This window comes from Phyllostomus discolor, chromosome 11 (assembly GCF_004126475.2).
Source record: "Phyllostomus discolor isolate MPI-MPIP mPhyDis1 chromosome 11, mPhyDis1.pri.v3, whole genome shotgun sequence".
Taxonomy (NCBI): Eukaryota; Metazoa; Chordata; class Mammalia; order Chiroptera; family Phyllostomidae; genus Phyllostomus; species Phyllostomus discolor.
Genome location: NC_040913.2, coordinates 3,733,637 through 3,758,349, shown reverse-complemented (window position 1 = coordinate 3,758,349; position 24,713 = coordinate 3,733,637). Strand labels below are relative to the sequence as shown.

The following is a 24,713-nucleotide window of genomic DNA, read 5'->3' as shown; positions in this document are numbered from 1 at the left end:
TTTTTCCTTTAACATAAAGCATTTTCTTCTCTTTTATTTCAGGTGGTTCCAAATAGTGCTCATAGCTAACTCAAAAAGCATTTTATCTTTACTCTAGATTTTATGCAAAATTTAGTTTTCAGAGCTCTATATCCACATTTTTCCGACCATAAGATACACCTAGGTTTTAGAGGAAAATAGGAAAGAAAATTTTGAAGCAAAAAATGTGGTAAAATATTTAATAACATAAACAACATAATATTTCACCAATGTAAATGTAAACAGAACTCGGGAGCAGCATGAACAACCATCATTCCTCCCGAATTTGGGGGGGGGGCGGGGCATCTTACAGTTGGAAACATGCCGTAAGCAGCAGAATTCCCGTTTAAACTTCTGCTGGTGGCTTCTTCCCCCCATCTGTTTCCGTGGCCTGCATCCTCTGCTCAGAAGTGAGCGGTCCCTCCCTCCCGGTCACCGCCCCAGGCCAGCGCCGCCCCTGCGCCGCAGCTGCTGCCTGGAGCTCCTGGCACCAGGTGTGGGGCTGGCTGGGCCCTGGCTGCGGACTGCCCAGCAGCTGCACCAGAATGTTCTGTGCCATCTGTCTTCTGCAGACATGGGGAGCTGCTCCTTTGTCCACCCTCCTCCACCTCGAGCTCTTCTCCCGCCTCTCCTCCCAGAGCTGGGATTCTGGCCATGTTGTCCCTCTCCTGTGAGCCTTACTACGGGGTTACAGGAATGAACCAGACAGGATTTGGTAGGTTCTGGGCTCACGGTGGCAACTGTATTTTTTTTGTATTTCCAACTGTATTTGTTGCCTGTGGGGAGAGAGGCAAAATTTCAGTTTTGTAGTCACATATTTAACTTGCTACGTTATTATATTTAAAGAGTACCTTACAGATAAGATTTAAAATTCTTTAATATCTTTAATCGTGAAAGGCTGAGAGCTTTCCTTTTCATCAGTGACATGGTCTCAAGTGTTGAACAAAACACCTCCGAAGCTACACGTATCTATCTGTCCGGGATGTTTTCAGCCGCGATGTAAAATCGCGTCTCGGGACCCCTGGGGGCGGGCAGGTAGCCCGTGGAGGCGTAGGGCCGGGCAGCCCGCACAGGTGTTCTCCTGCGTCTCTGTCCTCCTCCAGGTCTTCTACGCCGCGCTGGACCAGACCTACCACGGGCGGCACCCGCTGAGCAGCTCGACCACGGCCCTGCTGCAGGAGGCCCAGGAGCGGCTCTACGGCTTGCCCTACGTCCCCAACACCGTGAGTGCCGTGCTTGACCCCGGCCGCACCCCCCACCCCCCCACCCCCCCGCCGCTGTGCCGCTGTGCCGGTCGGGGTGGGTGGGCCCTGGCGGCCAAGTGCCCGAAATAGCCCTGTCCCTCAGCCACTCCAGCTGCGCGTTCACGCGTGCCTGTCCTCTTGCTGGAGGCACTTGTCCAGCTTCCTGAGCCGGGGGGGTGTGGGGGGGTGGCAGAGGGCTGGTGTCAGTGAGAGCTCAGTTCCGTTCCTTTCCCTGCAAGGGGACGTGGTTATCGGCCCCGAATCACTCCGCCCCAAGGAGAACCGGCGTTCACTGAGCACCCGAGCCGCATCGGCGGTCGCAGTAGATGTTTCTTGCATCGTCTCTCGGCGCCCCGTCAGGACAGAGGCAGGACGGAAGCGCCCTAGTACTGCTGCCATTTATTGAATACTCGGTGCCAGACCCTAACCGCCGTGTAAAAAAATAACCCAGTTCAACCCTCAAATCAGCCCGTAAATGAGATAATAGCCCCGTGCCCGGGGCTCAGATTGCGGCTCATCCGCATTGGATGTCCTGCCCAAGCCCACGTCGCTGGCATGTGATGGTGCAGGGCATCCAACGCAGCCTCCCCAGCCACGCTCTCCCGGTGCTCCGGGGTCCTGTGAAGAAGCTGGTGTGGTGGGCGGGGGTGGGCGGGTGGTCAGCAAGGTAACAGACTTCTGCAGGTCGCTCGGGTCTCCTGTCTGTGAGCGGTAGCAGCCCAGCCGTGTTGGCTCAGGCGGACGTGCGATGCATCGCGTCTCCTCGGTGCAAGGGCAGGTGTGCACCTGGGTTCCGCCGGGCCGGGTCTAGCTGGTGCTCACGGAGGGCTGGCAGGGGCGCTCCTCTTCCTTTCCTCGCCTCAGCTCCGCTCCCTGGGTGGCCTGGCGTGGCGGCTGTGCCGGAGGGTCCAGGGTGACCCCCTGACTCAGCCCGTGTCATAGAAGAAGGGGTGCACTGAGAGTGGTCTGTCCCCTGTAAAATGCCCAGCAAGGGACTTTTCACTTCTTCCCGTGCTGGGCGCCGGCACATGCGGTGCTCAGAGGATAAATGAACCAGTGACTTCTAAGTGTCCTTGATCTTCAGGCCCTGGCACTCAGCCCTGCATGGGAACCGTTCCTGTGCACCAGACGTGTGGCACCAGGGCAGCTGACCCCCACAGGGCTCTTGCCGGCAGTTGCTGGCTGTCTCAAAAGCCTGGCCCTCCCAGATGTGTGCCACTGACCGCGCTCCGTGCCGCTCCTTGACCTTCCGTGTGCGTCACCGTTCTGATGGCGTGTGCCATCACGCCATCACAGATAAGCTCTGGATTATCTGTGTTAGTGGACGTCGGTAGTAAGAGTAAGCTGACTGTTCATTTGTGGAATAAATCATCACGGTTGCCTGGATTTTAATATAATAGCATTTCCTGTATAGAGAACATTGCATGGTTCTCATGCTTTTGTGCTCATGTGTTTTTGTGCTTTGTGGTTTTCTCTGCTTCTCTGCTTAGCTTTGCGATGGGTGTGACTTCTGAAGCAATCAATATGGACATAAAGGGAGAATTCATAGTAATAAAATAATAGTAAGGGATTTTAGTACCCACTCACATTAATGGGGATAGATCAACCAGAGAGAAAATTAATAAGGAAATAATGGCCTTAAATGTCATATTAGACCACATCGACTTAATAGACTTTTTTAGAACATTTCATTCAATAACTTCCAAGTACATATTTTTTCACATGCATGTGGAATATTTTCTAGTGTAGATTATATATTAGGACACAAAAACAGCTCAATAAATCCAAGAATATTGCAGTCATATTAGCATCTTTTCCAGCCACAATGGCATGAAACTAGAAATCAGCTACAGGAAGAAAACTGGCAAAAAAAATACATCGAGACTAAACAGCATGCCACTAAACGACCAATAGATCAAACAGAAACTCAGAAGCTATCTTGAAACAAATTAAAATGAAGACACAACTTTTCAAAATTTATGGAATGCTACAAGAGCAGTTCTGTGAGGGAAATGCACAGGCAGACCTCAGGAAACAAGGAGAGCCCCAAATAAACAGTCTAACCCTGTGCCTAAAGGAACTAGAAAGAGTACAATAAACAAACCCCAAAATAAACAGAGGGAAGGAAATAGTGAAGATCAAAGTGGAAACAAATGAAATAGAAACTTTAAAAACAATAGAGGACATTAATAAAACTAAGAACTTGGTCTTTGACTGGATAAACATATTGACAGAACTTCAGCCAAACTCACTGAAAAAAAAAAAAAGAGAGCGACTAAATAAGTAAAACTGTAAATGAGGAGAAGTTGTGACTGATAGCACAGAACTGCAAAGAATCATTGAAGAATACTCCTGACAATTATAGGCCAACAAACGTGACTATCTGGAAGGAAGGGATGGATTTCTAGAAGCATATAAACTTCCAAAACTGGATCAGGAAGAAATGGAAATTCTAAACAGACTGATTACTAGCAATAAAACTGAAGCGGTAATTGAAAACTCCCGACAAATTGAAGTCCAGATGACTTCACAGGTGAATTCTGCCAAGCATTTGAAGAAGAATTAATGCCTGTCCTTCTTAAACTATTTCAAAATATTGAAGAGAAAGGAACACTTCTAAACTCATTCTACAAAGCCTGGACTACCCTGATACCAAAACCAGACAAAGAAATGGAAAAAAAAATGTACAGGCCAATATCATTGATGAACATAGATACAAAAATTCTCAACCCAGTATTAGCAAATCAGTTTTAATAATACAGTAAAAAGATTACACACCGTAACCTGGTGGAATTCACCCCAGGGGTGCACGGATGGCGTGACATCTGTAAATCCATGTGAGACACACAGCAACAAAATAAGGATGACACCTGACGATCACCTCAGTACCTCCAGAAATGGCATTTGACAAAATCCAGCGTTCTTCTGTGATTTAAAAAAAATCTCAACAAAGTGGATCTAAAAGTAACATATCTCAACAAATTAAGGTTATTTGTGAGAACCCCCCCCCCACACACTCATATACTCAATGGTGATAAGCTGAAAGCTTTGTCTCTGAGATCAGGAACAAGACAAGGATGCCCACTCTCACCACTCTCATCCAACATAGTATTAGAAGTGCTAGCCACAGCAGCGAGAGAAGAAAAAGAAATACAGGGCGTCCACATTGGAAAGGAAGAACTCTTACTATTTCCAGGTGACATGACACTATGTATGGAAAACCCTAAAGACTCCACCAAACCCTGTTTTAGAACTAAGAAGTGATTTCAGCCATGGTGTAGGTTTCAGAGTCAATGTATAGAAATCGATTGTATTCCAATAATGAACAACCAGACAGAGAATTAAGAAAACAATCCTATTTATAATTGCCTCAAAAAGCATGCAGTGCCTAGGAAAAAATTTAACCAAAGAGGTGAGAAAGAGCTGTAGTGTGAAAATTATAAGACAGTGAAGAAGTTGAAGATGATACAAACAAATGAAAGGGTACACCTTGCTCTTTGATCGAAAGAATTGATATTGTTAAAATATCCTTACTTCCTAATGCAGTATACAGATTAAATGCAATTCCTGTTAAAATACCAATGGCATTCTTCTCGGAATTAGAACAACTAACATTAAAATTTACATGAACCACCGCAGGCCCCAGCCAGCTAAAGAAACCTTAAAAAGGAGCCGAGCGGGAGGCGTCACGCGTGCTCCCTGACATGCAGGTCGGCAGGGTAGAGCTGAGAGCCCAGATACGAACACACACGTGGTCAGTGAATGCACGAGGAGGAGGCAAGGCTGTGTGGCGGGGCTCAGACAGCCTCTTCAGTGTGTGGGCCCGGGGAAACCATACAGATCCGTGCAAGAAAGTGAATTTGGACCACTTTCTCACAACACATACAAAAATAAACTCAAAACGGATTGAAGACTTAAATGCAAGACCAGAAACCGTAATGCCACTGGATGCAGACACGGGCAGTAAATCCTTTGACAAGGACATTATTCTTGGCAGTGTCTTTTCGGGTGTGTCTGCTCGGGCAAGGGCAACGAAAGCAAAAATGAACAAATGGAACTACTTCAAACTAAAAGATTTTACACAACAAAGGAAACCATCAACAAAATGGAAAGGTAACCTACTAAATTTGGCAAGATATTCACAAAGGATACATCCGATAAGGGGCTAATATCCAGTGTACATAAGGAACTCATACAGCATAACTCCCAACCCCCCCTCAAAATAATCCAATTAAAAAGTGAGCAGCAGATGTGAGTAGACATTTATTTCTCTAAGGAGGACACACAGATGGCCACCAGACGCGTGAAAAGATGCTCAGCGTCAGCAGGCGTTAAGAGAAACGCAAATTAAAGCCATGAGTTAGTGCCTGCCGCCTGTCAGAACGACTTTCATTAATAAGGCAAAAATAACAAATGTTGGCGAGGATGTGGAGAAAAAGGAACCCTCACGCACTGTGGGTAGGATTGCAAGTCAGTGCAGTCACTACGGAAAACAGTGTTGAGATTCCTCAAAACATTAAAAAGGGAGATGCCATATGCAATTCCAGCAGTTCCACTTCTGGGTGTTTACTTGAAGAAAGCAAAATCACTAACACAGAAAGATGTGTGCACGCGTGGTGCACAATCATTGCATCACTGGTGTTTAGCCAAGTCATGCTAGATGTCCCGTCAGTGGGTGCATGCATGCAGAAGGCGTGGTGTGTCTGTAGAGCCGAGTGGTATTCGTCAGCAAAGGAGACTGATCCGGCCACTTACAGCGGCACAGATGGACCTGGAAGGTGGGGTGCCAAGTGAATAAGACGGAGAAAGGCAAAGGCACACTGTGTGATAGCACTTACGTGTGGGATCTAAAGCAAACGAGACCAAACAAAACAAATAAATAAAGGAGAGACCCATAGAGAGCACATTTGTGGTTGTCAAAGCCGGGGGGGGGCGGGGCCGGGGAATGGAAAAGTGTAAACAGACGCAAACAAGAAACGAAATGGCTGTGACTGGAGCTCCCTGAGCAGGGAGGAAGCTGCACAGTCACGCAGACCGACACAAGGGGTGGGAGGGGACGGGGACACCTTGTCCTGTAGCTGCCGCACTTCAGCTGCAGGGAGCGGCCTGCACCCCGCCGCTCTTTGTCGTAAGTCTTACAACGATGGACCTGTTCCTTGCTTTAGAAGAGAAGTAAAGCTTCTGTACCACCCAGGTTTCCTCATCAAAGTAATCAAATACACGAAAATAAGGTGACAGTGGCAACTGAACTCTAAGTCAACTATCAGTAAGTTATTTTGCATTTAAAAGCATGGTCTTATTCTTATGCTCACTAGTTTCTTGCCCTAGTTCCTATTTTTTTAAGGTTTTATTTATTTCCAGACGAGGAGAAGGGAAGGAGAAAGAGAGGGAGAGAAACATCATGTGTGGTTGCCCCTCGCACGCTCCCCCCCTGCTGGGCACCTGGCTGGAAACCCAGGCCTGTGCCCCGACTGGGCACCGAGCGGGCGACCCTGTCATTTGCAGGCCGGCACTCAGTCCGCTGAGCCACGCCGGCCAGGGCTGATTTTGAGAAAATACAGACATTCATCTTTTCACGGGGACCATCTGCCCCATGTGTGGTCAGTACCCATAGCTCTGTACGGGTTGTTTCAAGAGGTCTTCCCAAGAAGCTTGGTTACATTTAGAGAAGAAGGACCTTCTAAGGCTTTTAATAAAGCCTGAGGGTTGTTCAGATTTACATAGATACTCTGTTTTTCCTACTTGTATGCATTAATGCAGTCGTACTGTTTATATTCTAGATGAGATTAGTTTCAGTAACAAACACACTGTGTGTGTGACACGCACTGCATCAGCACATACCCCGTGCTGTGCACCCTCCGGGAGACGGGGGAGGCCGGCAGTGGGGGGCCCACGTGCCCGGCCCTCGCGGGGCCTGTACTAGCGACGGCCTGTCGGGGAGGGCGGGCACGTGATCATCGTCACAGCCCGCTGTCTGGGAAGTGTCTCGTTACTGAGCCGCTGACCCTGGGGCCCCGCGGAGTGCTCCGGGCCGGGCGCACGCGGCCGGAACCGGAAGTCTGAGAGCTCTGGGCCTTCCGGTCTCGTGCAGCCCGTGCACGCGCGTGCCGGAGCCTGGCTTTTAGTGGCCTGGGGGGAGTGTGCCCTGAAGAACTCGGGAGGAGAGGAGGTGCCCTGGCGTTCTCGCCTGGCCCCTGCCCGCTTGCTTCCTCCTCATCCCCGTCCTCGGGGCCTTGGCCTCGGGCACCGGCCGGATGGCCCGAGGTGAGGGGAGGTGAGGCGAGAGGGTGGGAATGGGCTGGGCGGGACGACAGGGGCCGGAGGCGCTAACGGAGGAAGGGGGGTCCCACAGTTTGTAGGGGCCCGTCCGTGGGGGTGGGGAGGGGGAGGCATTCGGTGGAAGGTGGAATAGGGAGGGGCCGCGGCTTCATGGGGAGGGGGCTGCAGAAATGGGTGAGTGTGGTTCGAGGTGACGGTGGGCTGTCGGAGTGGAGGTGCCAGTGAGCACCGGTGGCCGGCAGCCCAGGGAAAGGCCGAGGCCGGAGCTACGGGCCTGGGGAGCCGCCGGCCTAGAGAGGGACGCCCGGTCAAGCGCTGAACGGGACGTGGCAGGGGTGTCTGGGACGCGGCTGCAGGACTGCACGAGCAGCGAGGGCGCGCTCGGGTCGGCGGTGCGGTGGCAGAGCCGGTCGCTGGAGCAGCGTTTTCCAGGCGCCCGCAGAGAACACGCTGTAAATGTCCTCTCGTCTCTTCTGTCTGTGCGACTTCAGCCGCGGCACCCACTGCCCCACGTCCCTCTGTTGCGTGAGGGCTCCGCTGGCTGTGGGGTGGCTCGCAATGCCGTTTCCGTCTGCAGCATTTACTCCGGGCGCATGTTCCGAGTGCCCAGACAGCGCAGCGGACTAACACATGAACTCGGACTCACCCCCACCACCACCTACGCGTCATCATTGGAGAGCTGCTCACGTTGAGGTCGCGCAGGTTTTAGAGCTGATTCTCAGACTTGACCTTGCTGGTTCACGACCGTGTGAGCAAAGGGGAGTGACCTTGGAATCACGGGCTGGAGGATTCGCGGGCTGGGAGGGGGCGTGTGGCCCACGGCGAAGCCCAAAGTCCCGTAGACCTCCAGCCGAGTGCCCTTGGCCGTGGGGAGCGGAAGCCAGAGCAACAGGAGAGAGCAGCAGGCAGGGCTGGGAGAGCGCTTTTCCCGAGTTTCCTTTACTGCGTGGCGTCTTCTCTTGAATAGCCGGAAGAGAAGGAAAACAAAAACACCCGCCACGGGAACGCGCAGTGAGCGCTGCACACGGTTCGGGTGTTACAGCTTTGACTAGTTGCTGCTAGACTTTCTTTTCTCTCCTGCTTGCTTGACAGACAGTTTTGACTTCTTTCTTCAGAGTACGTATGTGGGTCCCCATATGTAAGCCCTTGTGGATATCTGGCACTAGTGCACAAAGCAGACTATTAGGTTTTCGTACTTTTGAAGTATTTCAAAGCTTTTCACCGGATATCTGGTCATTGTAGTTCTCTGATTAATAGAAAACTGGATCACAGCTGACTGACCTTACATAGCATTCTGCTGATTTTATTTTAAAAGCTTTCATCTTAGCATGATTTATAAAACACTAAGATAAGAACTGCGTATCTACAAAATGATTTCTGCCATCAAGGTTAAACGGCAGGCGGAGTTTTTCCCTCACTGGTGAAGTCTGGAGTGAGGCGAGCGAGAGGAACTAGGGTCACGGGAGCCCGTGTGCAGAAACCCGGGGTCTGCTTCGCACCCGGGCTGTCTTTGCGCCTCGCGCCGGGCCCGACGTCAGCTTAGAGGATGGCACGGAGGTCTCTGTTCTGTAATGCGTGAAGAAGAGCCACCTGTTAAAGAACAGAACTGGAGCCCAGTGTCCTTAAAAGTTCCTCCTTCTCTCCCCAGATGATTCCGTTTATCTTATTTGTTCGTAGTCCTCGTCCCTTCTGCTTGGTCAACTGCTTTTTCCGTTTTGTGGTCCTTCCTGGGGGAGAGGTGGCATCTCCTCCTCCTCTCAGGCCCCAGCGCTCGCAGGGACGGAGGGACTCGCCAGGGGCGCGGAGGTGCTGCCCAGGTTGCGCCGACGGGACGTTGCTAAGCAAATGTTAGATGGAACAAAACAATAACTTTTCTTTATCTTAAACACAACCATATGGCGAGCATCTCAAAAACCCTAAGTGGTTAATTGCATGTTAAATTCCTTCCCTCTTTGGCTACATAAACAACTGAGAAAATATTTACCTTCTCTGTCATGGTAGATTTATTTATGGCTTTGTAACTAAAACACAGAAGTGTTATAAATTGAAACTTTAATCTCAAGATTGACTCATTTTCTAAAAATTTATATGGTTTCGGTTTGTGGGACAGCTGCAACTCCAGACCCTGCTGATTTAAAACAGGAGGACGCTACAAGATCGCCTGGGCTGTTTCTGTAGTGCACGGCTCCATGCCGAGTCCCCGTCTTCCGTCCGTGTCTTGGTTTTCACGAGCAGTGCGATTTTATTTTATTTTACTTTTGCCTGCAAAGTCACAGGGGCTAGACACAATAAGACAAAAATCCAGGATATTAGAAGCTCTTTCTTTACCAAGTAAACTGTGTTTTAAGGGATACGCACGTGTCTCTCAGATTTTAAGCTGTTTCTACGTTAGGAAGGTTCTTCTCCGGCAGTTCTCTAAGGCACCGATTTTCAGCCCTGTTCGTCTCATGGCGTGGCACACGTACCCCAATTACTAGAACCTGTGACACGCCACAAATATATTTCTGCCAATCTGAAAAAAAAATGTGATTTCTATCCATGCACACCGGACACCTATTGTTGTGTTGGCTGCTGTCACTGTTTACCCGACAGCCCGAGGCGGGAGAGGCCTGTGCCCCTGGCCCCGCAGTTTGGGGGGTTGCACGTCGTGCAGACCCCCGCCGTGCTCCGGGTGGAAGCTGACACCCTGGGGTAGGTCACGTTCTTACCGCAGGCGAGCATGAGCTGGAAGCAGGACGGGGACCTCACTGTGCCTCCCGGAGCAGTGGCACCCAACGGGGCTCGTGACCATGTCCTTTTGCCTCTGGGCCTTTGAGGCCCCGGGGCAACACGAGGAACACGAGGCAGCCTGCAGCATGTTTCCGTTGTCTTTGGAGTAGGAGGGGCATGTGCGTGAGTGAAAACCACAAGGGCCAACGGGTTTGCGGTGTGAAGGCCCCCCTCCCCACCCCCGTGCCCTCCCCCTGCCCCACCTGCGCCCTGTGCCACCGTTGTTCTCACACTCTGACGTGAAGGTAGAGTTCCTTCCCCTGGACGCGGAGAGACCTCAGGCCTGCCGTTCCCACCAATCCTTCCCCTCATGCTCCTCCTGCCTTTCCTGATCATTTGCAAAGTACAAATACAGAATTTCTGTTTGCTTATTAGCTCCCGATACCCTGGTCGTGGCTGAGGCCAGGTGGCCCATTCCGTCCTATAGCGAAGCTCAGAAGCTTTGCAAACAGAGTGAGTGAGGATGAAGTGATTCACCCAAGGTGGTGCGGGCAGAATTAGTAGACGTGTTGCCTGACTCTTGGACTGGGGTTCTGTTATCCTAATTTACTGTCATGAAATAAATTCCAGATGGAGAGGACACTTACATAGAAAAAATACACCATTAGAAATGGCATCTATTTACAAATATGTTTTTCATTTAGAGAAAGATAGTAAGTAAAAAAAGAAATGGAAGAAATCACAAATGAGAACAGTAAGAATTCGATCACAAAAATTTGAATCTCAGGAAGCGTGAATAAAATTCACAGGCAGCAAATTAGTTTTTAACAGCTGTAACATTTATGACAAATGGTCTACATTGTTGCCGCATAAGAAGCTTATACAAACAGAACAAAAGCAACAGAACAACAATAAAATAAGTTGACTCGCTTGGGATACAAAAATAGGCGGTGGAAATAACAGTGAAATGACATATTTACTGATCAAATTAGCAAACGTTTTATAGAAAGACAATATCCTAGCACCAGTATAGAGACACTGAGATAAAGATTTTTATGTCTGTCTGTAGGCAGATAAGCGGGGAGGCATCACACAGAGCTTCTGGACCTTTTAAGCCAATAATGTAACATTTAGGAATTTAGCCTAAAGAAAGAAATAGAAAACCAAATAAAGCTTTCTACCTATTAATCACCGCATTTACCAAAAAAAAAAAAAAATGCACAGAGTCCAGCACTCCAGGTCCTGACCCCGCTCACCCACATCAAGGCGGGACTGCTGGCCACCCCACGGAGGCGTGTGTCCCCTGGTGCTCGGGGCTGGCCGCTCTTCGGCTCCTGGGTGGGATTGCTCAGGCGGAGCCGTGCGCCCTCGCGGGCCAGTGCTCGCTGCAGAGTCCGGGGCGTGGTCCCACGACAGCCTGAGCTTTTTGTGTGCCTCGTAGTCGTGGCCAGTTTGATAGACCACAAACGCTGTGGCTCGTTTCTGCTCGCGTTCTTTCACGACCAGTGAATCAGCACCTTCCCCCCTCGTGGTACTTTACAGCCTCGGTGGAGGACTGGGGACGCATTGCCTGTGTTTGTCACTTTCCCGTGTCTGTGTTATGTTATATTTTTCCTTACAGGTTTTGTAGGCATGTTAGCCTTTTACGATTTTTTAACATTCAGTTTTATATTTATTAGTTTGCTTGATGGTTGGAGCGGTTGTATTTTAGTTAAATCTGTCAGACTTTCAATTTCCTGCCATGCTTAAGAGGAACTTCCTAAGAGTATCTAAATGTTTGCCCATATTTTCTTCTAGTACTCCTGTGGTTTTATTGTTAACTTTTAATCTTTGGTTGTTTACATTCACAGTGGTATGAGGCGTGAGATGTAGAGCCAGCTTCGGCTTTTCCGGTCGGCATGTGCATAAGCCGTTTTTGTCTGCTAGTCCGAAAAGGCTGTCTTTGCGAGCGGGGGAGTTGCCGTGTACGACAGAAGGTGCGTCTGAGCCTCTGCCCGTCGCAGCGGCTCCTGCCCGGCCTGGACGGTCATCGCCGATTGTTGGTTTTGTGATGCAGGCGCGTGCTCTGCCCGCTGTTCATTTCTCTCCCTACTCCTAGCACACTCTCTGTATCTAGACTGTTCTTAGAAGTCTCTCCCACGTCCTATTCAGTGTATTCCTGTCGATGAGGAGGAGGAGGAGGAGGATGACGGCGATGGCTGTTGTGAACGGGGTGTATGTCCCCCCCCCTTTTGCTAGCTGATTGCCATTGGTACACAGAAGGTACTTTCGTTGTTGATTTTGGGGCTCGCATTCTTAATGTTCATTTACTGTATTTGATATTTATTCACCAGACGTAAGGGGTTTTCCAGGCATATCTGTATGTTTATGTATACACACATGATGTATCTCACAACCTGTATACTTACACTTTTCTGCCCCTTTCCTATATTTACACGTTTCCATGTGTTCAGCGGGGTCGGTGGCTGGAGACTTCCGGCGTCCTTGTTTCCTCTGTAGTTGTGCTGGGATGTTTCTGGCCGACCTGTGGTCTCAAAGGGGGCTAGTGCGAGGGTCTGCGGAAAGAGAACGTTGCAGAGCTCTGGAACCAGACGGCCAAGACTGCTGCGGCTTCAGCCTCAGTCTCAACCCTCTGCCTGCCTGCGGCGGCGACCCCTGACCCGGAGGGTCGCTGGGGGTTGAAGGAATACATGCGCATCGGGAGCACCGCCCACAGCGAACGGACAGCAAGTGGCAGGTGGTGTTGTCACTGTTGTCAGCGGGATGACGATCGTCAAAGGGGGGCATTGGAGTGGCGAGAACTGTGTGTGGGAACCGTCATTTCGTCAGCTGCACGTGAGAAGGTGGGGAGCAGGAAAAACTGAGGACCTCACTGGAAAAGATGGGGGCCTGTTGTGCATGGTTCTGCCGGTGGCTTTTGCGGGGGCTCCCTGCCCCTGACGGACGGTGGCCCCCAGGCTCCCCGGGGCCCGTGTCGGCACGCAGCCAGCTGCGCCAGCCCCACGGTGGCGGGCCGGTGCCTTCTCCCCACTCCCTGTGACCATATGTGGTCACGAACGGGGCGGGATAGTTTATCTCGGCGTCTCTCACACGTCCTGCTCTGCGCTGTGTACTTTTAATCTTCGTGAGGGGGCGCCCCGTTCGCTGCCGCCTTTGATGCCCCCCCCCCCAGACGCGCAGCTCGGCGGCGAGACCCTCGCCCGTCCACGTGTGTGTATTTTTCTGTGTCTCGGGGAAGCTTTGAAATGCTCGCTGATTTATGGGGAGTAAAAAGGGAACCAAACTCTCTCAGAACATTTAGAAAAAATGCAGACACTTAAAAGCTAAAATCAAACAATATTTGAAGTGATTTATACAGTTCCAGCAATCACTTTTTTCATGTAAGCCAGAGTGCAGTCTGAGCGGCCTTTCACGGCACCCGGCCCTGGAAAGGGAAGCGGCGGAGCTCCGTAAATCAAGCGACGGCTTACACTCCTTCACAGCCACTCTTTTCAGCTCGTTTTCCCTCTTGAAACTTGGTACAGCCGCTAAAAGGTTCAGCCAATTCTGTATTGACTTCAAAGTGAGTAAGGAAGGAGGTGAAAAGGTTTGGAGAATGGTAGGCAGCACCGCTTAGTTGAGCACGGCACGGCGTCGCGGGACGTGGAGCGGTGTCGGAGCCGGCTCCCCTGGGTGAGAGAGTCCGGCTGCAGACGGGTCTGTGGCAGCGGCGGCTGAGCGACAGGCCGTCTCCGTGCTAGTGCAGGAGTGACCTCAGGTTTGCCGCTTGGCACGGATCCTGGGATGCCACCAGACACTTTATTCCTAATTGTTCTTAATAACCTCTTACTTTGAGTAATAGATGAAAACAAGTATAAAAGTACAGTGATTTTACCATAGAAATAAAAAACATCCATTTTCACTTTTAAAAATTATCTGCCCAATCATTTTGACTGTATTTTATTCTCTCCTGCCTTAGCAATGCATTTACATCTTTTTCTTAAAACGTGTGTTTTGCCCTGGCCGGGTGGCTCGGTTGGTCAGAGTGCTGTCCAGAAGCTGCCGAAGCCGCAGGTTCGAATCCCAGTCGGGGCACACACGGGAACCGACCAGTGAGCGAGTCAGTCAGTGGGACTGCAAGTCGATGCCTCTCTCCCTCCCTCCCCCTCCCTCCTTTCTCTCAAACAGACAGACAGACAGACAGAAAGTCTCTCTTGTCCAGCACTTCAGGTATTCCATGTAGTGACGACAAATTTCAGCTAACGCTGTTAATGTTTGACATTCTGTTTGAATTGCAGGAATACGTCCCATTTGGCGTTGTCCAGGTTCTCCATATGGTTCAACCATAACTGCAGCACTTTCTCTCTCCCCCTCCCTCTCTCTCTCTCTCTCTGGTAAGAAATCACTGAAGGCTGTTGCTCCAGGAATCTTGGACACTGTTCAGACAAGGTGATCAGGGAGGATTGAAGACCTGTTGACAGAGAGCAGGCAGCCCTAGTAATTTTGGTGGATCAGTCACGTATTTTACTCCTGTCAGTTGCCCCACACAAAACACAGGCAGTGACATGCCCGGCCAGTGACACCCCCTCCCGGGCCCTGGGCTGCACTTCGGAAGGGGCTGTTCGCTCGTGAGCGGCCGGCGCCCCCGCAGAGGTCCGGGAGGGCGGGTCCGGGCTCTTCCCGGAGGTGGAGGTGTTCCTGCCGTCTCTGTTCATCCAGCGTTCTCTCCCCAGGGGCGAGGCCGTGACCAGACGGACTTCTGGTGGCACGGGGTGACTTTCCTGCCACTCGGGCAACACAAGTGAAAGTTAATACAATGTACTTCTCAGTGATCTGGAGGATTGTGTGCCACACAGATTAGAAAGTAAGTTTGAAAGTGGCGCCTGTTCAGGCCAGTGAAGCAGTGTGAACGCTGGAAGTCGTCCGGTAGGGGTCGGAAGGTGAGAGCAGTGGAAAGGAGAGGTCACCGTGAGGCACCAGGTTTCACAGAGAACGTGGCTCTTAGCGTCTGGTACCCGTGGTGCCAGTCAGGGTGCCGGGGCCTCATTCGGTGAGAAGTTCTTAAAAGTAACGATTGTGTCCTAGTTTTGTTGTGTCGCCTCGGAAACTCAGGTGTGGGTACAGTCGGCAGGGTAGTCAGTCATGTTTTTCCTGCATGTTCACGTCTTTACAGTTTCAGTGATGACTGAAACAAGTCAAGTTTGGAAAGAGAATTTGAATTTCCAGATGTCAATTGTGTCTAACTCATAGCAATTTGATTCTAATGTTTCTACCCTGTTTATCATCTGTTTATGGATGCTCGTTGAGCATGCTGTTGTAGGCACAAGACAGGTGCGTGTTACATCCCGGCTTCTGTAAGGGAGGGGTCCGTTGTCCCTCCTGTGCACCGGGCCGTCCGGGTTTCCCCGCACCGTTTACCGAAGGACTGTTCCGAGGACAGGAGTGGGGTGGTTTCTGTCCCTAAGACAGAGAAGAGTCTCTTCGGAAAGTAGAAGCTGTTGAAGTAGCTGTGAACAATTATGAAATATTTATAAAAGCCTTTTTCCCAGGTAAGACGTTCACGCGGTCACTGGGTGTGCGTTTGAGGGCGACAGGCACCCTCCCGAGCTCTCAGGGGCGTCCCGCTGCGCCGTGTCTCTGAGCACGGGCCTCACCTGGAGCACGGATGGTGGTGGTCGCTCTCCACGGCCGTGTGACAGCGTACCGCAGGCTCGGTGGCCCAAAGCAGTCCCGTCGCGCAGTTTGGCAGCTCAGGAGGCCGGGTCCGCTCGGGCACAGCCCCCACCCGGGCTGTCACCTGCACAGGTGGCCCGAGGGGTGCCAGGCAGGGAGGAAGGGGCGCATCTCCTCCTTCAAGGACGTGCCCGCCTCACTTCCAGTCACGTCCTCGTTGTGAGGGGTGGTGGGTACGGGGACAGTGTTCACCCCGCCCTGGCAGTGTGCACAGCCCTGGGGGCGGGGGCAGGGCCCGGAGCGCATCCTAAAACCGTCACGCCACTGCGACCTCAGGAGCATCTCTGTTCTGTCCGTGTCTGTTCCTTAATGTGTTATGCGGCGCCTGCTTGTGCAGCTTACAGGTTGTGGTGAGGACTGTACTTTGCACGGTGTTTTCTGGGGAGTTAGAAGCCTGACGGAGTAGTGAGCATCTTAGTTAAAACCTTAGTTAAAACCTGAGGCTTCGGCGTACTTTCTCAAGTCTGAGTGCCGGTCCAGCATGCGCTGGAAGACCACGGGTGTCTGCACACCAGGGTCGCCCGTTTCAGGACAGTGAACGTGTTTAGGTCCTAACTGTCGCTCTGGCTGTTTCTGGAGCTCGGGCCTTTGCCGCAGCAGGCGCCACCAGGAGCACGTGCGCTCCGGCGTTCGCCCTTGGGGACCCCCTCCCCCGAACCCTCACCCCCACCCCCGCTCGCGGTCGGAATGCCCAGCAGGCGTCTGCAGCTCATAGAGACGGAAGAACAGCGCTTACAGAAAAGGGGTTTTCCAGTGAAGGGTGTTCGGGCAGGAACACCTGTGTGGCCTTTCTCAGCTGCACCGTTGTCCCCAGGAAGGATGATGGCACAGGGCTCTGGCCCGCCGTGTCCCCTGCTGCAGACGACCGGGTGCTCCCAGCGGGCCCAGCGGTGTGCAGGGGCAGCCCTGCTCCCTGCACTCCTGCCGCGGGGACGCATCCCAGCAGCTGCCCACGTGGGCAGAACTGCTAGTGTCCGGCCTGCCCCCCAAGGCCTCCCTCCTCGGCCTGCAGACGGCCTCAGCCCTGCCGTGTCCCCCTGCGGCCTCTGGTGTGGCACCCTCCCCTGGTGTGGCACCCTCCCCTGGTGTGGCACCCTCTGGCACCAGTCCTGTGGGGTGGGGCCACCCCAAGTTCCTTTCTCACCGATCACCATCTTCAAGGCCCCTTCTCCAAACGTGGTTACCTCGTGAGGTGCCAGGGTGGGGCTTCAGCGCAAGAGTGTGGAGGGTCCCGGTCCAGCCCCTGGCGCTGTATGACACGTGGAAAAGAGTTACCGCCGCGAGTGGCGTGGCGTGGCCCGGCACTGGGGCAGCGGCGAGGGAGGACGCCCGCAGACTCCGGCTGTGCCGGCTCTGCGTCCTCGCCCGCACCCTCTGCAGCCCGGGGCTCACCCGCCCCCGGCGCTGTGCTGCTGTCTCCGCAGGCCTGGCAGCTGCGCTTCAGCCACCTCGTGGGCTACGGGGCCAAGTACTACTCTTACCTGATGTCCAGGGCCGTCGCCTCCATGGTCTGGAAGGAGTGCTTCCTGCAGGACCCTTTCGACAGGTAAGGAGCGGGCAGGGCCGGAGACACTCCGGTCCACACCCCCACCCTCCACCAGCGTCCGGCCCTGCGGAACTCAGCGGAACCCAGCCCATGCCCACAGGCACGCGGGGCTCCAGGGGCATTCTGTCCGGCCCGAGCCCTCTTCTGCTCCCAGAGCCTTCCGCCCCACTGCACAGTCCGCCCCACTGCACAGCCCTGGGTGGCAGCCACCCGCGGGTGGTGGCCTGGCGCCCTGTCCCCGCGCCCCCAGGGACCTGCTGTGTGAGCACTCCGAGCTCCCGCCCCAGGGGCCTCACGGACACATCCACCCGCTCCCTGCGGGTCTGCTTGGCTCCAGCCCCCCCCCCCCCCCCCCCCGTGGTCAGTGCCCGCTGCTCTCGGCACCCCCGTCGCTGGGACGGGTGTCCTCGCTTCCACACGCGCCCCCTGTCCCGTCTCCTCTGTTGCCTGAGGGGGACCTGGCACCTCCTCCAGCCGGGGGCCGCGCCGCTGGAACCTGGGGGACGGTCCTTAGCATCCCGCTCATTCCAGAAAGCTCGCCCTCTGCCCGGCTTTGAAAGACAGTGCAGTCCGCCCTGCACTCAGCTGAGAGTCCCGTCTGCTGGTTCCCAGGCGCCCCCCCCCCGCACCCCCCTCCCCCCGGCCTCCCCTGCAGCCTGACACCGGCCTGGGCTTCCTCAGCGGTTAGTGACCGCCTCCAGTGCCCGGTCTTTTGAACTGGATCTGACGTAATAGAATTTTTAAATGTTTTACAGCTTGGTGCCCACATGCTATTTTGTCTTCCGCCCTCTGCCTGAGCAGGCATTTGGTCTGCGTTTCAGATTTTATTATTTTCACAGGACCTAGAGCCAAAACTGACTACAGTTTGCGGATTACATTTTTTTTACTGGAGATTTTTATAAAATGGACAAAATATCTTGTTTAAAGGAACTACACTTTACTAGAAAACCACATACTATTAAATACACATATTTCCAAGTATTTATATCTTGTTTATATACGCATTCTTGCCCAGACACGCACCGGCCGGAGTTTTACAGACACATGAAAAGGGAGCTCGGGAAAACGCTCGCCGACTCAGAACGGCTCTAACCCCCGTCAGCAGGCCCGTGTGGGCCCCACTTTGAAAGAGCCCCGGCTGGAAGCTGGCATCGGGGGCCAGGCAGCCCCGAGCTGAGCGGGCAGAGAGCCGTGATGTGACTCAGGCCGGCGGCGCAGCTGGGAGGGGGGCCACACCCCCGCCGGCGTCGGGCCGGGCCTCTCCCCTGCCTGTCCCCTGAGGAGGCCCGGCCCTCGTCCACATCTCCTGCTGCGGGACACGTCTGCCGGAGCCCCCGCTGCCCGGTGCGGCGGGCCGGTTCTGAGATGAGGAGCCCGTGTCCGGTGGGCCCCGCAGCCCGAGTCCTGGTTAGAGGTCACGCTCCCACAGCCGCCCGTGTGGAGAACTCCGTGGGGCGATAGCGTCGGACTTTGTGTCGTCACAGGGCACGGTCGTTTGCTGTGAGAGAACGGCGTCTTTCGTAAAACAGCAGAGCCGCACCACGTAGCCTGTTGTCTCCGGGTGCCGCCGATTTGCAGGGCTTCTGTCTCTAGAAGTTCTCCGACACCTGCCTCCCCGAGGCACAGACCGTGTCCCCCACGGGCCCTGCTGGCTGGGAGCACCTGCAGGTGGACCAGCTGCTCCGCCCCCCTCCGGAGCCAGGTTCCCGTCCCCTTGGCCGGCCCCGCAGCCCAGGTCTCCGGGGAGTGACTCCCCCCTGCCGGCTTCTCCTCTTCCCTCTCACTTCAGAATGTTAGTTACTTTTCTCCGCGGCAGGTGCCCTCTCCGTCCGTCTGTGAAAGTCCGCTGGCACAGACCGTTTCAGACCTCTCGGTAGACCACCCCAGCTCTCGGGTGGTGATGGGGGTCGCAGTGGAACCCTGTGCAGCCCGCAACACGTGAACGAAGTGGTCCTTTCCGCGAAGGGATTGCCTGCTGCGTGCAAACCAGCCAAACAGACTGGTAGCTCTTTACAGCGAACATAGGGTTCTGCTCATTAGAATAATTTAAAAATTGGAATTAGATTTTTAGAAGCAAGAAAGTAAAGAGCTGAATGGTCTTGCGGTGGCAGCTTCCCGGACTGTGACATCAGTGTGACCTCTTTTGAGAAACCCCGGCTGGTGTGAGTGGGGCCCAGCAGGGTCCCCCCCCCCCCCCACTCACGCACGCAGGGCCCCCAACGGCCTCTTGTCTCCGCAGGGCCACCGGGGAGCGCTACCGGCGGGAGATGCTGGCGCACGGCGGGGCCCGGGAGCCCATGCTCCTGGTGCAAGGTAAGCCAGGCGGGGCCGGCCTGTCCGAAGGGTCTGTGGGTCATGCGTTGGCGTACCAGCAGGGCGAGTGTGCACCCAGCACGAAGCTCTTTCACGTTGCCTGTGCACGTTGTTTCGGTTGCAGAGGTGATGCTTCAGCTCTGCTGGGTCTCCGAGGGTCTGTTCCATTGTATCCCCAGTAGCAGTTTTATTGTATCTCTGTCCTAACGTTCATTTCCATTTCATCTCCCCCAAAGTAACGTTGACGTTTAGTTACCGTGTTTTGTTTAGATGCCAGGATGCCATTTCAGCCTTTAGCTTTCAAAACCTTACTGGCACTCTAACAGGAAATGGTTAAATTCGTCACAAATTTGTTTATTTGTCATCAGTTCTCAGAAAATCTGCCTTTAGATTTTAATAGATCTCAGTGTGTTTCTTGAGGCACCAGAATTCTCTTATTTCTTACTCCTTTGTTTCTGACTGAAAGTTTAGCTCCACATTGGCTAGAAATTTAAAGCATCGGGCTGGACTTTTTCGGCTTTGAAAACTCAGAACCTAGTGAGCTGTTCCCTGGGCATCTCCGAGCTTGTTTGTGTGATGTTTTTGGTAACCTCTTAAGTTCACACGTTCTCACTGAAAGTGTGGTTGTGCATGGAAGTGACCGTCACGCCTTCCTGTGTGACGTTCTCACAAGCCTCTCGAGCAGGAAGGCATGAGCGCTCGGGGACCCATCTGGCTGTGGGACGGGAGTGGCACCTGGGAGCTGGCTGCCGGCCCAGGGATGTCGTCGTGTCTGTCACCGCCGAGCGGTCCTGAGAGGGCCGGTCCTGGCGTCGGTGTTCTCCGGCCCAGATCTCTCCGGTCGGACGCCCAGACCCTCCGCCTGGGCCGTGCGTCTGTGCAGCAGGAGAGCAGGCGTGTGTGTGCCGAGCGCTGACTGCATGCCCGGTCGCACCGTGCGGGAGGCGCAGTGGAGACCGACCGGCGAGACGGGGACCCAGCTCCGGCGGACTCCTGCCCGGCCCGCGCCACGCAGGTTTCTCCAAGGGCCCGGCCAGCCCAGGGTCCTATGTCTGCGGCCGCACGGCGCGGCTGTGCCGGGCCGGCCACACTTCGGTTTCCCGCCAGCGGGCTGGCCGGGAGCTGGCCCTTGAGGCAGAGAAGGCGGGTGACGCACCTCCCTTGGCCCTCGGTCCCTTCCTGAACGCCGCCCGCCCGGCCCAGGAACTGTCTCCGACGTCCGTGGCGCACTGATTCGCCGTCCGGCAGCCGTGAGGCGGGAAGCGCCCCTGCCCCGGTTCACGGTGGATGAGGCCGGCGGCTCTGCCCCGCCCTGAGGCTGTGAGTAGGGACCCGGGTGCAGCCTGGGCCTGAGGCTGAGATGGGCCCTGTGTCCTCTCTGCGGCTCCCCCTGCGTGCGGGGCAGAACGCCCCGCGAGGCTCCCTTGTGGGCTCTCGTGAACGCGAAACTCACTGGCTCTCGCGACAGAGAGCCGCAGACGGGGGAGCCGCGTGCCTGTGAGCGGGAGCGGCGGTGCTGGGCGGTGCTGGGTGGTCAGCCATCGGAGAGTGTCCGTGCCGCCCCCGCTGGGGAGACTGGCCGTGGGGTCTGCGCTTCCGGGGCCGCGCTCACCCGGGGCTGCCCGCGCCGGGCCTGGGTGCGCTCTGGGTGCGGGGGTCATCAGCACGTGCATGCGTCCAGCGGAAGGGAAAAATGGAATCTTTTCAGCGTTTGCCTTTTGGTTGATGTGTTTTTCTACTCTAAGAATGATGTAAAAAAAAAACTAAAAATTTTGATGTTTGTGTGAAACCTTTTCACATTAAGAAATTTAATATTTTCAAAACTGAAGTTCGCACACGAGAGAGGGAGAGCAGAGCGCGGTTCAGGGCAGAGACGGTAGAGCGTCCAGGTCCCCGTTCACACCGACGGGGGGCGGCTCCGCTCGAAACGCCCGGCTCGCCCCGCTGCTGCTCGGTCCTGCGTGTGAACGCACGGGATGCACCCCTTAACACACGGGATGCGCGGTGTCGGACACGAGTGGGGGCCGCCTCATCCAGCCCCCGCTCCCGAGACGGGGCGACTCCGTCCGAGTTCACGCCCTTGCCGTGCTGGCTGTCCTCCGACTGCCACGGCTGACCCAGGTCTGCAAGCCCCCACCTGAGGGTGCCCGGGCCTTCGGAGCCCGGAAGGTGTAGGCGACGCGAGCTTGAGGCCCCCGTGCCCCAGGTCTGCAGTCTGCCCCCCTCGACCCGGGAGAGGCCGCCTGCCCCCCGCTGACCCTCAGCGACCTCACCCCTGCGCCGTGTTCCTGGGAGCCCTTCGAGGCTTCTATGGGTAAGCGGCCGGCGTCCCCCGCGGTCCCCGTCTGTCCTGGTGGTTCTGACGGAAGGGTTCCTGCCACGGTGGGAGGAGTGGGGCGTGCGGCAGGTCTCGCATCCCTGAAGCCTTCCCGCGCGCCCCCCTCGGCCTCCGCACAGCGACTGGGGGGAGGGGGTGGTGACGGTCCAAGATGTTAGCGTTCCGGAGGTGATCTGCAGACATCGAACAGCTTTGTTTCTCTGCTCCTGCCCGGAGAAAGAGAAGCTCTTGGCTTCATTTCACGTCTCTCTAACCGAAAGCAGTGTGCGGGCAGAGGTGCGAACTCGCCGGAATTCAGAAAGGAGCGGCATCGGCATCGGATGAGAGAGCAGGTGAGCGAGTCGGTTCGCTGGAGACCCCCCCAGCTCTCGGCGTTGCCAAAGCGACACTTGGACCCGCAGCCAAGGAGCCTCGGGGCGCTCGCCCCCGAGAGCCGGTCGGAGCCGTCACACCGCACCCCTCGGACGAGCCTTCTGGTGTCAGACACACGGGTTTCGCATGCTCGTCTTGTCGCATGTTGCAGACCATCTCTCCCAGCTCCTCACGCGTTACTTCCGTCCAAGAAGGAAACCAGGGAATTGTGGTTTGTGTTCCAGAAGGTCCCTAAGGCGAGTGATACAGTCTACAACTACTCTTCAATTTTTTTTTTTAATCCTCACCTGAGGACATTGTTTTCATTGCTTTGAGAGAGAGCGAAGCATCGAAGCATTGGTGTGAGACAGATATTGTGAGATAATATTCTTTCAGCTCTTCTGACTGCTGGATGAAAACACCGTAAAATCTTAAAATGCGCCCTTAGCACGTGGTTGCAGGTGTGGGCTGCGGGCACTGGGCTACAAACAGGCTGGAAGAGCCAGTCAGTCCTCCAGGGCTCCTGGTCAGCGTTCTGAGCCCCGCCCCCGAGGCTTGGGGGGGGGCAGGGAGGCAGGGGGCCAGCGGTGTCGGGGGCAGGGGGCCGGCGGTGTCGGGGGCAGGGGGCGGGACCGATGAGTTCCGTTCCAGAACTGCACCCGTGGCAGTCAGATGATGACGAGGGTCGTAGAGGTCATAGCCGCTCTCGGCGGAAGAACTACATTGGGCCGAAGACACGTGGGTGCTGACTCTGCCTGGAAACGCTGCCAGGGAGCAGGGCGACAGGGAAGTTCTCTTGCGTTGGCTGCACCATTTCCCAGAAGATAACGTGACAGGATTCCTTCTCGACTTAGTCTTTCCAGCTATCTCCAGAGGAAACTTTTCCTTCTGACTAATAGGTAACTTTGCTAATAATGAAACTAGATTTAGATCATGCCTAAACCTAATTTTCTTTTTTACTTAACAGTTTATCTTTACATTAAAGTTTCTAGTGGAATAATTCCTCCTTTATCTGCGAGTTTGCATATCTCAGATATTTGAAGAACACGGGAAAGTTCTGTTCCTACCCCATCACGTCCTCTGTGGGATGTCAAGTAACACGCGTTTGGTTTTTTAATCTCTTTCTTACAGTACTGAATGTGTGTTTAGTTTGATTAAGCTGTAGGGTTGGGGGGGGAGGGGGCTAAACTCCATTTACGTTTTTCCTAAAAGCAGTTTAAACAAAACGGAGTTTTAAAAAATTCTTCAAATCTTAAACCACACACTCACAGTCATTGAACTGCCTGTGTCGTGTCCACCTGCTCCGTTCTTGTGGGCAGGCCCTGCTCACTCCAGGGCCCGGGTCTTATTGAAACTGCTGCAGCCTGTGCACTGGTTTTCCTGAGGGAACTAACACTTGGTTGGACAGGAACCGGTAAGACTGATTTCTGCTGCTTTTATTTATTTATTTTTATTTTTTTAAGATTTTATTTTTAGAGAGAGGGGAAAGGAGGGAGAAAGAGAGGGACAGAAACATCAATATGTGGTTGCCTCTCGAGCGCCCCCTACTGGGGACCTGGCCCGCAACCCAGGCACGTGCTCCGACTGGGAATCGAACCGACAACCCTTTGATCTGCAGGCTGGCTGGCACTCAGCCCACTGAGCCACACCAGGCGGGGCTCATCTCTGCAGCTCTTACATGTGCCGCATTGAACAGGCAGGAGACGACAACAATAGCAGCAGCAGCCGCAATCACAAGAACACTGACAGCGACCCCGCTGAGACCTGTGAGGGGTGCTCTGGGCGGCCGGACAGGTGCTGGCACCGTGCACGCCTCACCTCGCTGCGTGCTCTCAGCGGGCCGGGGGGCTCCATTCGGTCGTTGCCCCGAGGTCCCGCAGCAGCGAGAGGTAGAAGGGACCCCAGTGCAGGCGCTCCCGCCGGTCTGCCGGGACTGGTGGGCAGCCTCGCCCTTGGTCAGGGGTCAGGGGTCACCGGGCCCCTTCACTTTGGAAGTCGTCGTCGTCGTGTGCACGTTCCACCGCGTGCCCCCCCCCCCTTCGCTCTCGAGCAGTTTTCCGTGACTGAGGTGGCTTGCCTAGATCACACCGAAGCCCAGAGAAAACAGTTTTGAGTTCCCGGAGCAAGGTGCCATGGGGACAGGTCCCAGGTGGGGTGCATGCGAGCCAGAGCCAACCAGGTGTCTGTTGCACCAAAGTGCCTC

General features: G+C 54.4%; 1 protein-coding gene across 2 annotated transcripts in view; it reads left to right on the top strand.

Annotated features, from left to right (window-relative positions):
* LOC114508689 (mitochondrial intermediate peptidase) overlaps window positions 1-24,713 on the top strand; it is an 81,899-nt gene that overhangs the window by 48,684 nt on the left and 8,502 nt on the right. Inside the window, exons 16-18 of one of the 2 annotated variants that reach the window (XM_028526718.2) lie at window positions 1,122-1,241; window positions 17,387-17,508; window positions 19,748-19,821. In XM_028526718.2, the coding sequence (XP_028382519.1) occupies window positions 1,122-1,241; window positions 17,387-17,508; window positions 19,748-19,821 (316 nt within the window). The remainder of the gene's footprint in view (window positions 1-1,121; window positions 1,242-17,386; window positions 17,509-19,747; window positions 19,822-24,713) is intronic. The other variant, XM_036011204.1, reaches the window with a different exon arrangement.